The 12,785-nt window shown below is 38.3% G+C and overlaps 4 protein-coding genes across 4 annotated transcripts; 1 reads left to right on the top strand and 3 right to left on the bottom strand.

The window, feature by feature from the left end:
* Positions 1-1,452: 1,452 nt before the first annotated feature.
* On the bottom strand, positions 1,453-5,980 carry Etl1 (SWI/SNF-related, matrix-associated actin-dependent regulator of chromatin, subfamily a, containing DEAD/H box 1). Its single transcript, XM_076819256.1, has 13 exons — positions 5,684-5,980; positions 5,445-5,572; positions 5,045-5,175; positions 4,790-4,971; positions 4,499-4,727; positions 4,084-4,417; positions 3,738-4,012; positions 3,531-3,668; positions 3,125-3,448; positions 2,750-3,051; positions 2,462-2,674; positions 2,272-2,378; positions 1,453-2,210 (listed from the first exon to the last, which is right to left on the bottom strand). The coding sequence occupies exons 2-13, from the start codon at positions 5,548-5,550 to the stop codon at positions 2,056-2,058; spliced, it is 2,496 nt and encodes an 831-aa protein (XP_076675371.1). The 5' UTR covers positions 5,551-5,572; positions 5,684-5,980; the 3' UTR covers positions 1,453-2,055.
* A 1,391-nt stretch (positions 5,981-7,371) lies between these two features.
* LOC143372021 (lysophospholipase D GDPD1) lies at positions 7,372-9,324 on the top strand. Its single transcript, XM_076817821.1, has 7 exons — positions 7,372-7,652; positions 7,742-7,784; positions 8,155-8,336; positions 8,403-8,623; positions 8,698-8,831; positions 8,895-9,012; positions 9,102-9,324. Exons 1-7 carry the CDS (start codon positions 7,448-7,450, stop codon positions 9,225-9,227), a joined length of 1,029 nt encoding a protein of 342 aa, XP_076673936.1. The 5' UTR covers positions 7,372-7,447; the 3' UTR covers positions 9,228-9,324.
* A 547-nt stretch (positions 9,325-9,871) lies between these two features.
* Positions 9,872-12,112, bottom strand: LOC143372025 (uncharacterized). The gene is made up of 2 exons (XM_076817827.1): positions 11,991-12,112; positions 9,872-10,806 (listed from the first exon to the last, which is right to left on the bottom strand). The coding sequence occupies exons 1-2, from the start codon at positions 12,062-12,064 to the stop codon at positions 10,509-10,511; spliced, it is 372 nt and encodes a 123-aa protein (XP_076673942.1). The 5' UTR covers positions 12,065-12,112; the 3' UTR covers positions 9,872-10,508.
* Mago (mago, exon junction complex subunit) lies at positions 11,390-12,203 on the bottom strand. The gene is made up of 2 exons (XM_076817824.1): positions 12,067-12,203; positions 11,390-11,990 (listed from the first exon to the last, which is right to left on the bottom strand). The coding sequence occupies exon 2, from the start codon at positions 11,922-11,924 to the stop codon at positions 11,484-11,486; it is 441 nt and encodes a 146-aa protein (XP_076673939.1). The 5' UTR covers positions 11,925-11,990; positions 12,067-12,203; the 3' UTR covers positions 11,390-11,483.
* Between the last annotated feature and the right edge of the window lie 582 nt (positions 12,204-12,785).

The following is a 12,785-nucleotide window of genomic DNA, read 5'->3' as shown; positions in this document are numbered from 1 at the left end:
TCCGGTAATTTTTTTTTTGGCAATTACTCGGAAATGCGTCCACAATAAACTACGAAAAGTACGGGTGTAATGATTACTTGGTACCTATGCAATCCGACATAAAAGAAACCATCGATTTTACGTGTCCAATAGTCCTGTACCCTCTTAATAAATAACTTTCCCTAAGACTACATAATTTTTATTTTTTTTCGCGATTCTGCCTCTCCTCTTCTTCTACTTCTCCTGCTTCCCCTGCCATTCGTAGATACTGCTCTCATTCCTTCCCCTTCAAACTTCACCCTTTTATTCTTCCCTCATCATTTAATAATCATTAAATACCTTGATGACCATAATGATAAACTACCAGTAATAACACGACGATTTGATTAACAATCGAAAACAATCCGTTGGGATAACATTTGATGTTATCATTGCAACATAATCTATCGTGAATTCTCAGTTACTATATAATTGCGTTGTTTTAATTGTAATTCAACGCACAGAAGTATATGCAACTCGAATTTTGCAATGTACATACAATCATGGTCGAACATTTCCAGTTAATGGTGAATATTACAGGGACCGACGAAGACAGCGTCATTCAGATAATGTCACAGTAATTTTCCGGGCTTCTGCACTTTCCGACGCCGGCATTCTACGACTTTAGATTCTGATCAGGGAAATATGCGGTTTTCCACTTGCGTCACGGATTATCCGCACAGAATAGCGCCTGATAAAGTGTGCTGAATTTTCTGACACCTGCTAGCTTCCCTTTCATTTTAGAGCCTCTATCACGATAACGCGATGCTTAGTTGCTTGGCAGTATCATTTACATTGATAACTGTAGTACATGAAAATTATACCGCAGGTAATGTACAAGGCCTCTACGTGTAGCGTGCTGCGAATTGTAAGGTAGATTTAACGCGAAGCTACAACATTTTAAAGTGCATTTATGATGTACTAGCAAAATATACTCGCGCTTCGCTTCGGGTCTAAGAGATATTAAGGACTCCATGAAAACAAATTTCACCTCTTTTCACCACCCCCTTAGGGCGTTGATTAGGGCAAAATCCTGAAATTGATTTTTAGGGATTTGTGTGGGAAACCTTTGTAAGAACCAAATTAATATCTAATCGGGGCCTAAGAGATATTAACGAATCCGAGAAAATACATTTTACCCCTTTTCACCCCCTTGAGGACGGAATTTCCAAAAATCCTTCCTTGGTGGGCGCCTACGTGACGAAAACAATGTACCTTCTAAATTTCACGTTCCTAGGTTAAACGGTTTGAGCTGGGCGTTGATGAGTCAGTCAGTCAGTTAGTCAGTCAGTCAGTCGGGACTTCTTCTTTTATATATATAGATTTGTTGAGATACCTAGAGACGTTGCCAATGTTCATCTCCGGTGGACATCTGATAGCTAATCTGCCCAATCTATAAAGAAAGAGATCGCGAGAGAAATAAATTAACTCTGGTGAATAGTATAATATCTTTTATGGTTTTGTACAATGATCAAGTAATCTCTCAAGGAATGTGTGTACAGCAATACCAAATAAATATGCGTATCGACAATATGATTCACATTTTACCATGAACTTTTCTGTCCGCCACTTTCTGATCTCTGTTCTTCCTTGTGTTTACAGCAAGTATTGTGCAGACCCGCTTAAAATTCATCGATTAACTTCATAAAAAACAGATTAGATACGATTAAATATTCGAACATAGACACAAGACACAAAGTTAAAATTAAGAATAATCTATAAATACGCTTGCATAAATAAAGGAACGATGTCGGTAAGTGATGTACGAGATACAATAAAAATCGAGATTTCGTGGATCCATAGATATCAAATGGTGTACATGCATGTTCTCACAAAGACGTAAATAGTAGACCCAAAAACATCCGCGAGGTGTACCTTAAAATCGTATTGCCTCGTTTCTGTTTCTCACCTTTCCGTGCAACAGTACTTTACCTGCTCCCGTGTAAACAGTACTTTATCACAAAGTTCAAGGATACGTATAAAAATGTTGTGAAATTTTCCGCTAGTAGAAAATATGCTTAAGCAAAGGGTTAAATTTTAAAACTCTATGTCGCTGTCCGCCTTGCTGTTCGACAATCCGTTACTCGTGCGTGCGTTCTTCGGCGGCGACAGCGACAACGATCTGTTGTGTTCCAAACCTAACGTCATCTTAAGTAACTTCAGCACGCTCTTTTTATCCGTGCTCTCGTTTTCTGTGAACAGACATTTCTCTTCAGCGTTCAGTTACAAACGTTACGAATATGCACCACTTACCTTCGGCGTCAGTGATTTGTTGCTCGAGATGTAATTTGTCCTGTGCTATTTCGTACATGCCCTCTTCTATTGTACCCTCGGTTAATAATCTAATGATCGTGACAGGTCTGAAACAGACGAATCGAATGTGTCCTCTGTCAGATCAAAATCGATCGAACGCTTCTTATACCATGAAGTCTCAGTCGCGTACCTTGTCTGACCAACTCTGTGGCAACGATCCTCTGCCTGCTTATCGTTATATGGATTGAAATCAATGTCATGGATTACAACAGTGTCCGCGGCTGTTAAATTGATTCCTAAACCGCCAGCTTTCGTGGATAATAAAAATATGAATATACTGTCGTCTTCCATATACTGATTAATCAAAAACTGCCTATACGTGACTGGCGTACTGCCATCCAATCTATATTTGCAAGTTCATAGGAATTATTAGAACTTGGCATAAGATCGGAAAATAAATATTGAATATGAAGCACACCTTAAATACGTATTTCCTTTAAGCGTTAGGTATTCCTCTAATATATCCAATACCATTGTAAATTGGCTGAAGATCAATACCCTGTGACCTTCCTCTTTCAATTTTGGTAATAAATCGTCCAGTATATTGAATTTGCCAGCGTCAAAGATGAGTTCCTGAGGTAAGCCTAGACCCCCCAAGCTCTTGTACGTTCTCGTCAGCTGGCTTATTTGGTAATCAGACATCCAGTGTAAATCTTCGAAGATGTAATCTGCATTCTTCTGTTTATACCCCTGCTCCTTGGCCAGTCTCTCAGCTATTGTCTAACAGAGAATCGCACGCAATTATAATTCTGTGGAATAAAGCTCAACTTTGACTACGAAAGTGTGTATTTACTTTTAACTTAGATTCGTTGTAGTAATCTCGCGACAGAAGTGGATGATTAGCCAGCTTCCTCAGCTGCATCATCATTCCTATACCATTAACTTCACTGCTCTGATCAGCCTCGGCTGAAAATTTGGCGATCAGATTGTTGTACATTCCCTTCTGCTTTTCCGTCATCGGACACCTTATCACGCGATCACTTTTCTTAGGCATATCTCGAAGGACGTCCGACTTCAATCGACGAAGCACGAACGGTCTCATAATTTGCTTCGCGTTTTTCACCTGCTCCTGCTCGAACAGAGGCTGATCGCCGTTTTTCTTAACTGCTGGCATCTTCTAAAATTTCATGGATACAAATTACGTGAAGCATGTTCCTTGCAACAACCGCGCAGTGATTAGTGAAGTGTTTCGTGCTTACAGGATTCTTTGAAAACAGACTCTTTAAGTCAGCTTGTTTGCCCGCGAATAACGAAGGCATTACGAATATCAAGAGCGACATCAGTTCTAATACATTATTCTGCAGAGGAGTGCCCGTTAAGAGAATTCGATGTTTAGCCTGTAAAATAATCGTGATACATCAGGGATTAGTAAAACTCTCAATAGAATCATGAGCACAAACACGTACATTAATTCGAACGAGATTTTCATATCTGATGGTGCTCATATTTTTCAGCATGTGAGCCTCATCGAAGACAACATGATGAATTGGCATAACACGAAATAGTCTCCGCTCCTCCGGCGTGCTGCTAATTAAGTTATAGGTAGTTAACAAGACGTCGACGTCGTCTAGATCCCCGTTTCGCCATCCTAGCCTCATCTCTTTGCGCTCCTCTTGAGAGCCATAATATTGTACAACTTTCAAGCTAGGCGACCACCTTTCCAACTCGTTTTTCCAATTCTCTGCAAGCAAATTGAAGAAATGTTAGGAAGGGAATTGAATAACTTCGACAAACCTCGCGATGTTTCTTTACCCATTGTAGAGCTGGGAACAACGATCAAATGTGGCCCATCCTTCTCGTCTCTAAGGCCAGCCTCTCTCAAGTATGTAAGGAAGGCTATTACTTGAATCGTCTTCCCTAGACCCATCTCGTCGGCGAGTATACCGTTCACGTGCTGAGCATGCATCACAGCGAGCCAGTTTAAACCGACCATTTGGTAGGGGGCTAATGTTAAGTTTGGCGATATTCCCTTCGGCTGCTTCGTGATGGTTGACGCTCCTACAGCTACAGCCCGTTCGATGTTTGTAGATAAACGGAGACATTTTCTCATTAGAGTTTCCACTGCTTGTCTCGTAGCTATTAGCTCCTGTTCGAATGACATTAACGATCTTGATATTAGATACTACTCTACGCTATCAACAGCGGGAGAACAATTTCTGTTGCTTACTTGGGCCGAATTCAACAGCTCTGTATCCAAGTACCTATTGTGTTGGAACTTATCAACTAAATCTCTCCAATTCGCAAATGGTCTCGCTTCCACAATGGCTTTCGCTTTTTTCTGAGAGCAGTGAGACATTAAAAGTAATTCGGAAGCAAGACTGTTTTGCATGAATTCTAATACTGCTTTTTTATCACCTGTAAGCTCATTAGATATCTCTATATCCGAATCCTCATCGCTGAAAGCATCGCAAAGGAAGAATTAGGATTATTAGAACGTACAGAATTATCGGACACATACCTATCGAATACTTTGTCCTTGAAATTAGTTTCATCCGAATCAATATCTACATCTTCATCTCTGTTTATTTTTCTTCGCTTTTTCTTATTAGACCTAGAAGAATCTTTGATGGTCCTCTTCCTGCTTCGCCTAGATTCTTTGATCCCGTCATCGCTATTCGAATTCGCGTTGTTAACAGTCTCCTACTTGCACAGAAAGATCAGTTTGCATCGTTTTGAGAGGCTCTAAAAGCTCCGGTCACGATTGATTAACTACCTTCTCCTTATAATTCGAAGGGGCAGTAATTTTGTTAGGACCGCCAGCATCACTGTCGCTGTCTTCGATTACGTTCACTGTCTTACGCCTGAACTGGATCTCGGAGCTGGTCAGATTACTGTCATCATCCGCTAGATGAAAGCATAATTTACAATTTATTTATAATCGTGTTATGAAACAACCCATCCTAACGCCACGATCTTTAATTAAGAAAAACCTGTGTGCACTCCTTCGTATTTCCGTGTTAATGTTAAAATACAGGTGTACCTAATAAAGCGATCGGTTAGTAATAAAATAGTAACGATCACGTAAGAAGCTATGCCGAAATAAAATAACAACAAAAGATGGACATGGCCGCGTCGACCTAGAAATTTAGAATCAAGAATAAAGGAGCACTTACACATGTTCAATCGTTTCAGTTGTTTCTTTTGGAATCGGAATTGTCGCAAGTTTCCCGAAAGGCTTGGGCTGCTCGCATCTGTTTTCGGCGAATTCGAATCCGACATCTCGTCAAGCGAATGAGAGACGCTGGCGGAAACACATTTTTGCAAAGGTAGCTTTTAAACCTGTTTGACAGGTGCATTCGGAAAAGTTCCGAACTAGGGAGAAAGATAACGTCCAACAGGTTAATATAGTTACCTATCCACCAATTATTAGAAATATCTGGCCGCTGAATTTTCTGCGATCCCTTCCCGCCCGCTTAAGACGCTTCTCTCATTCCCCGAAACTTACTGACGGAAGGAGCAGTAGTAGCCAAAATCAATTACGCTTGCAGGGGTATTTACGAATTATACTTGTTTAGTAACATGAGTAACAGAAGCGAATTTTCTCGTCACATGTGCACCCTTCGAAATGACTACCATTCAAATGCATTCAAACTCCCTCTAAAAAATTAAAATACATTCGCTCCGTTAGGAAACCGATACTAGTATCTTGTCCTGCGAAATTGCAACCAACGTATTCAATGCACCCAGAAATATTAGAAGAATCCGTGATTAGAAATACATTCGAATTGGAGTTCCCTGCCATGAAGTAAGAGTAAGAAGACTTATCTCTATATCCCAGACAGAAAAAAAAATGGTCACGAAAAATGTTCCGTTCAGCGGGATGGTCGCCAAATGGAATAACTTGGACTTTGTCGTCGCCATCTTGAATATTCGTCAAGAAGTGTTTAATGTTTCGGTTGTAGTTTTTATAATAAATTTTAAAGTGAGTATAGTTTGGTTACAATATTATTTCTAATCACATGATATTATAAGGTTTAGAAGAAAATTGTAGAATTTTCTTTAGCATAAATTTTAAATAAACTTTAGTTTTTATTTAGTTTTTATTTAGTGATGTGCAATATCTTTTATGTTATTATTAATAATTAAAGGGTATATTTCTAAGTATATTCAAATATTAATATGAATAATTTCTAACAGTATTAATATTTTCAATTTTTCTTATAAGATAATTGGGATGCATTTTAATTTTTAATACTTTTAATTTCTATAGTAACATCCTAAGTAAACTGACCTATTGCATCAAGATGCAGCTGATGCAGCTCTAGAAGAGAGAAAAATGGATCATACAAAAAAAGCTTTTTTACTGCTTACACAGTATTTATATTTTAAGAAATAATTCATTTTTTTTCAAAAGTTATATATATAATTTTTTTTATAGAATGACATGTTGTGTAATAAAAATATAAAACTAAGCAAGAAAAGCACGATTTGCGAACTGCACTTTAAACCAGAAGATGTTATTAGAGAAGATGCCTTTTTACAAGACGATGGAACAGTCATGTACGTGAAAAGAGGAAAACCAAAATTAAAACAAAAAGCAATTCCATCAATTTTTCCTCCAGAAAAGGTACCATACTATGAGCAGATGGAACGTAGAAATAATAATGACGTTATATTCCACATTTGGTGGAAGAACCAATTCCTTCTACGTTTTTCGGATATGTGTATATGTATTTCCCCTGTAATGTAACCATGTATTTTTAACCTTTTTGTCTCATGTCATTTACAATTTCAAGATGACGACGACAAAGTCCAAGTTATTCCATTTGGCGAACATCCCGCTGAACGGAACAGTTCTTCTGACCACTTTCAATCTAGGCAGATGGTGGCGCGTAGGCGCTTCCGTAGATGAGTCTCCTTACTCTTACTTCATGTTCCCTGTGATTCTCGGGTAAGGGACCGTGAAAACAAAGAGAGCGTAATGAAGCGTTTCTATGTAGCGCGAAGCGAAGCATGGAGACTTTCTAATGCGATTCCACCCGTATGATTTTCGCTTTGTTGACGTTTCCCCACGTTCCCCCGTCAAATTTGACGGAGTTCGTCATGTAGCCTTGTAAATTTCCTGCGTGTCTTCCAGTATAGTTGGGGTACCGTCACTCGGAACGTTTTGATTTGCATGTCAATTAAGACTTGTTCAAATACATGGAGACATGATTCTGACACATCACTTGGAGGAGAAACGGGCAAGTGTAACAAGATGTTGTGGTACACGTTGATAGGTGGTTACGTATTAACGTCGATGATACTTTTCAAATATCCGACTTTACTGCACAAGAAGAAAAAGGTGAAATTCTCGTGCCAGCATATCAGTCACAGAGGAGGCGAGTAATCTTTATAATGTTTGGACATTTATGATGCACGTACATGATGGAAGTATGATTGATCATGAATTTCATGTTTTTCTCCTCAGGCGCGGGAGAGGGCTATGAAAATACAATGACCGCATTTAAACGGTTAGTAGGAGTGCTTACTCATTATCTCAAGCCTGGAGAACAATAAGCGTACCTACAGTTTTCCCCGAATTATTGAGAAAGATTTAGGACTGGGGAATTCTCGATAAACCGGGGCAGGGGAAGTAGTAGTAGGGCAAGGAGACTGACTTTTCATGAACATTTATCAAAAATGTGAACATTTTATTTGTCTGTACTGGGTATTTTACATGGCCCAATGGTTTTATTGCCCTCTGCAGTTAACGGGCGACCTACCCGGGACCAGGTGGGTAGGTCTTTTCCAATAATCCGGGGAAAAAAGCATTTCAATAATCCGAGGAAGACTGTAACTGGTCGGAGAGATAACGAGATGTATCGTAAACTTCTCTTTCAGAGCAGTGGCAATAGGGACGGAGATGTTGGAGTTAGACTGCCAACTGACAAAAGACGGGGAGGTGGTTGTCTCGCACGATCAGAATCTTTTGCGCAGCACGGGTACAGATAAGAACATATGTGAACTGAATTACAAGGAGCTGCCTCTCCTGAAACCGTGCCTACCGATCGATTTCGATCCAGGTACCTATGAATAATTTTTGAGAAATCGTCGTCGAATAGAATTATTGAAAGAGTGTAGTTTCACAGATGCAGAGTTCAACGGCTCAGAGATCGAGGAAGAGAGACGGTTCGCTTTGCTGAAAGAAGTGTTCGAGGCATTCCCTCATGTTCCTATCAATATTGACATTAAGATCAACGATGACCAACTTATATCGAAGGTTGCCAGTCTAATAAAGGAGTATAATCGTGAGGAGTATACCGTTTGGGGAAACTTCAGTGACGAGGTCACGCAGAAGTGTTATAAAACGGTAATTAACTTCTGTTTCGAATAGTCCAGAAACTTAAGGATATGAACATAATGGGCTACTATTTTTTTTTCCAGAATCCGAATGTAAATTTGTTATTTTCTATGCAACGTGTAACTTTATTGATACTTCTCATGTATACCGGTTTGTTGCCATTTGTGCCACTGAAGGAGACGCACCTGGAAATATGCCTACCTTCCATTTACTTACGGTACCTTGAATACTTTATTTGATACTCGATTGAATAGAATTCCTGAATGTCACGTTATCATAGGCGCAGGGGAGGGCCAAGACCAACATTTATGCCTTCGCCAAAGCTAATTGTACGAACTATTAACGTATTGCTAATGAGGCCATGTTTATTCAACCACTTACGAGCTCGTGGAATACATGTAAGCCAATAACGCAAGCAATCATGAGCTTAGTGGAATATTAGAGAAATTGGGCTGGAATGTTCAAAACTGTTTGTATACTCTTATAGGTTTATTTCTGGGTCTTGAATAAGGATGACGAATTCAAGGAAGCTTTTGAACTTGGAGCAACTGGTATAATGACCGATTACCCTACAAGATTGAAATTGTTTTTAAAGAGCCAGGCAAGGGAGTGAGAAACTTACTAAACAGCGAATACGTAAATGATGTTATGCACAAGTATATGTAAGGCTTTTATAAAACAACCAAATTCTACTTATAAATAACGGAAAATATCTTTTCATTCTTCGCGTGTTAATTGAAACACTGCTGGGAGTAATTCGTGCAAACGTGCACAGCAGGCTTTAATTTATTTATTTTTTGTTTTTGGTGTAAAATTATTTATTCAATTGATTATTTAAAGTTAAACGCATTTGATCGGTTCGTGTTACATGTCTAGCAACATTTATTACCAGTATTATACTTTTGTATACTCTATAATTAACAAATTGCAGTCGAAAGTCACCTGCATACAACAGTTGACTATGGAACATTAAGCTACTGATATAAAATTTGTTGCAGTATATATTTGCGCACAAAAATTATTAAACTAATTCATTTAGGGTAAAAGTACCAGTAGTTGATCATGTATCAGTAGTTGACAACTTTTCAGAAAAACGTGAAAAATAAAGTTTTTAGGAGTGGCAAACTGTGGGTATTAGGAGCCGCGGCGCGCTGTTGAAAAGAGATAGTTGCACTTCTAAAAACCTTATTTTTCACGTTTTTCTGAAAAGTTGTCAACTACGGGTACCTTTACCCTATATATTTTTTGAAAAAAAAAAATATATATATATATATATATGTATTTATGGAGTACAGTAATGAACACGCTTGGCAAGTATCGAGAGAAGTACATAGTTGGAAAATGCAAATTGCTTTAACTTTTGCTTTACATTCAACTACATCGATGTTACGAAAAGTTGCCCGCCGAAGTACAATTTACAAATTAAAAGATTCTATAAATCGATGTTATATATTTTGTAAAACATGTCTTAGATGTAATTCCAAGGACATTACAAAGATTTCTTATTTACGACTTGTACGGGGATTGAACTAACAGTGTGCACAAAAGTATGTATCTTTGTATTTGGAATAAATTGTAATATAAGCTCAGCCTTTAATACTCCTACTTATACAGAAAATAATAAGAATCGTGTCTTTCAATCGTAGTTCCAAGCCGTAATTGTAATTCTTCACACTTTTCTCTGTAAGATTGCTTCTGTAACTTTACGAAATTTTTGTATCCACATTTGCTAATGCTCTTTATTGTGTTTTGTACTGTACATACCAATGTAAATAGATTTTATAAGAAATATATTTTCTTTAAATAGACAAATATATAAGTGAGATTCTTTTGTACTCTTCCTTTAACAGTCGTAACTGATAGGAGTTGAGGCTTACATTATAATCAGTTCCTGTTAAGACTTATTGCACTTGTGGTAAACAATGGTTTTTGGTGGCTCCGTAGAACCGCCGTCGGGCATTTGCGTGTAAGCAAACACTTTGCCCTTACAGTAACAGCAACGTTCCTTAGACGGATGCGAGCTATTGAAGTGTTTCTCTATAGCAGAACGCTTCCCAACAATATCAATATTACAGACATCGCAATGAACTTGGACCGATCGAAACCTTGAATGTACAGAATCCGTGACAACTCTGTCAGTTAACTCATTTTCGTTGGTGGGTTCGTCGTCATCTTGGGAAGACATTTTATTTCTGTAACAAATAATGATCCACTATCACAAGCTAAGCTGCGATGTTACTCAATCTAACACCTTAAAGCAGTTACATTATATTCTGACCTAAATGCTCCGCATAACTTTGATAAGGGAGAAACCAAAATTTGAGTATCTTCCGTCACATGGTTAAAACATGCATGTATAACTTGTAGTATAATTGAATAAATTGCTTAAGTTTCGAGTAAACAATCGTATTCTGAAATCCTTCGAAACTTCTGAAGGTTAGAAAATTATAACCTAGAAACACCTACCTAGAATAAAACCCCCTTTCAGCTAATTGCAACGAGCTACTTTGCCCGAACGAAACTCTTTACTCGATGTCGTCAGGTAAAGTGAAACGTTAGAATTCTGTGCTCTGATATCATATCTCCTACCACTAATTTTTCTATTAGTACACGATACATACAATGGGCAAGCTTTTTACACCTAATCACCGAACAAAGTACAAAAGAAATACAAGTGTGATTCAGATCATTTCCTATATCTGTATCGCAATCTCCTTTTTTCCTTCTTAATTATCCTTGACATCGCGAGTATTAACGAGAAACAAGACAACTAGATACAAAGGTAATTAAAAATTATCGTGTATTTCCTTACAGTCAAGTAATTACATTAGATTCGTTTAAACCTGAAATAGATCGCATTCGTACACATTTATATAGGCTTTATTTTGAAGTGAAGTCCTATGAGAGAGAATACTAAGCACTTTAGATCTTGTACAAGATAATAAAAGCAACGTAGCCCTTCGGGATCGCGTGACTGGTTAACATCCAGCAGCGAGCCAGTTTTCGAGGTAGTAAACGATATGTGCTCGTCCCCGATTACGATCTCTAATTCTTGACGTCCGACTCGGTCAGGCTGTGGCCACAACGAATCGTCCTCCTGCATGATTTCCGAGTCCTGAATGATTCTTTTCAGTTCCTCCATCACGCACTGATGCACGTACGCCTCCTTCCGAATCATAGTGTCGTTTTTGTAATTCGAGTTGTTCGCGTATCGCAATTTACCGTCCGGTCTGAACTCGAATTCAAGAAACTCGTGACCGAATTTTCCTTTGTGACCCACGTAATACCGTATATAAAAGTCTGTCGACATTGTAAATACGCTCTCCACGAAACTTCGGGGGTTAATTCGATGATTTCTGGACTACTAAGAACTCACCTAAAAACACAGGTATACGGTTTCCAATGCGAAGCGCCGAAGCCACACGAATTTGTCAAGGAGGTTATGTACATACCTTCAAATACGTTTTTTCTCTCTTTAATGCAACTTATTCCACCTTCTGTTTCCTTTCCTTAATCGGAGGCCCTAATGTTCAGGTTGAATATACTACGGCCACGATTGAATGGATAGGTATGAATCAATACGAATATATGTATACCCACAATTCATACCAATTTGGTCTGTTCTTTTAATTCGTAGTGATTCGTAGCACCACGAAACACTGTGCTCCTAGGTGTACAACTAATGCGAACTAATACGTCCTAAAGTTTGTTTATTTATGTATTTATTTAGAATCCGAGGTCCTAGACTCCTTCTAGAGCGACTGCGATTTATTATGTATCTATTTTCAACAATAGAATCCTTTATTTATTGCTGTAAAAGGTATTTAGCAGATTTGTTCAATTTATAGACGCCGAATGCTAGCGGCGCGTAACGGCGGAAGGTAAGAACTAATCTCAGCATTAAACATGCCCACATTTATAGTTTTAAGCGTGTAATCCAGTTCCTTTAGCCTATGCAGATTTGACATGTTTTGACAGATCAGATAAATGCATGTGTAGATACATGCATTTCTCAGATTCCTTTTATATGTATAGGTTCACACACACATGCACGTGTGATACGTAGGAGCAGTGATTGGTTTACTCATGAGGTTTACTACGTTACATCGAATTTACTGCATTACACGCGTAAAAAATGTAAATAATTGTATAAAATATAGAAACTGTATTC

This window comes from Andrena cerasifolii, chromosome 8, assembly GCF_050908995.1.
Source record: "Andrena cerasifolii isolate SP2316 chromosome 8, iyAndCera1_principal, whole genome shotgun sequence".
Lineage (NCBI taxonomy): Eukaryota > Metazoa > Arthropoda > Insecta > Hymenoptera > Andrenidae > Andrena > Andrena cerasifolii.
This window is presented reverse-complemented; position numbering and strand designations above follow the sequence as displayed.

Excerpts from the sequence above, each read along its gene's own strand:
- Etl1 (XM_076819256.1), bottom strand. The coding sequence starts at position 5,550 with ATGTCGGATTCGAATTCGCCGAAAACAGATGCGAGCAGCCCAAGCCTT. Across the intron at positions 4,013-4,083 it reads TGTTCCCAGCTCTACAATGG|AGAATTGGAAAAACGAGTTG; the intron begins GTAAAGAAACAT and ends ATTTGCTTGCAG. Across the intron at positions 2,675-2,749 it reads AAAGGAAATACGTATTTAAG|ATTGGATGGCAGTACGCCAG; the intron begins GTGTGCTTCATA and ends TTGCAAATATAG.
- LOC143372025 (XM_076817827.1), bottom strand. The coding sequence starts at position 12,064 with ATGTACATAACCTCCTTGACAAATTCGTGTGGCTTCGGCGCTTCGCAT. Across the intron at positions 10,807-11,990 it reads CCGTATACCTGTGTTTTTAG|AAATAAAATGTCTTCCCAAG; the intron begins GTGAGTTCTTAG and ends TATTTGTTACAG.
- Mago (XM_076817824.1), bottom strand. The coding sequence starts at position 11,924 with ATGTCGACAGACTTTTATATACGGTATTACGTGGGTCACAAAGGAAAA.
- LOC143372021 (XM_076817821.1), top strand. The coding sequence starts at position 7,448 with ATGTCAATTAAGACTTGTTCAAATACATGGAGACATGATTCTGACACA. Across the intron at positions 7,653-7,741 it reads GCATATCAGTCACAGAGGAG|GCGCGGGAGAGGGCTATGAA; the intron begins GCGAGTAATCTT and ends TTTTCTCCTCAG. Across the intron at positions 8,624-8,697 it reads CGCAGAAGTGTTATAAAACG|AATCCGAATGTAAATTTGTT; the intron begins GTAATTAACTTC and ends TTTTTTTTCCAG.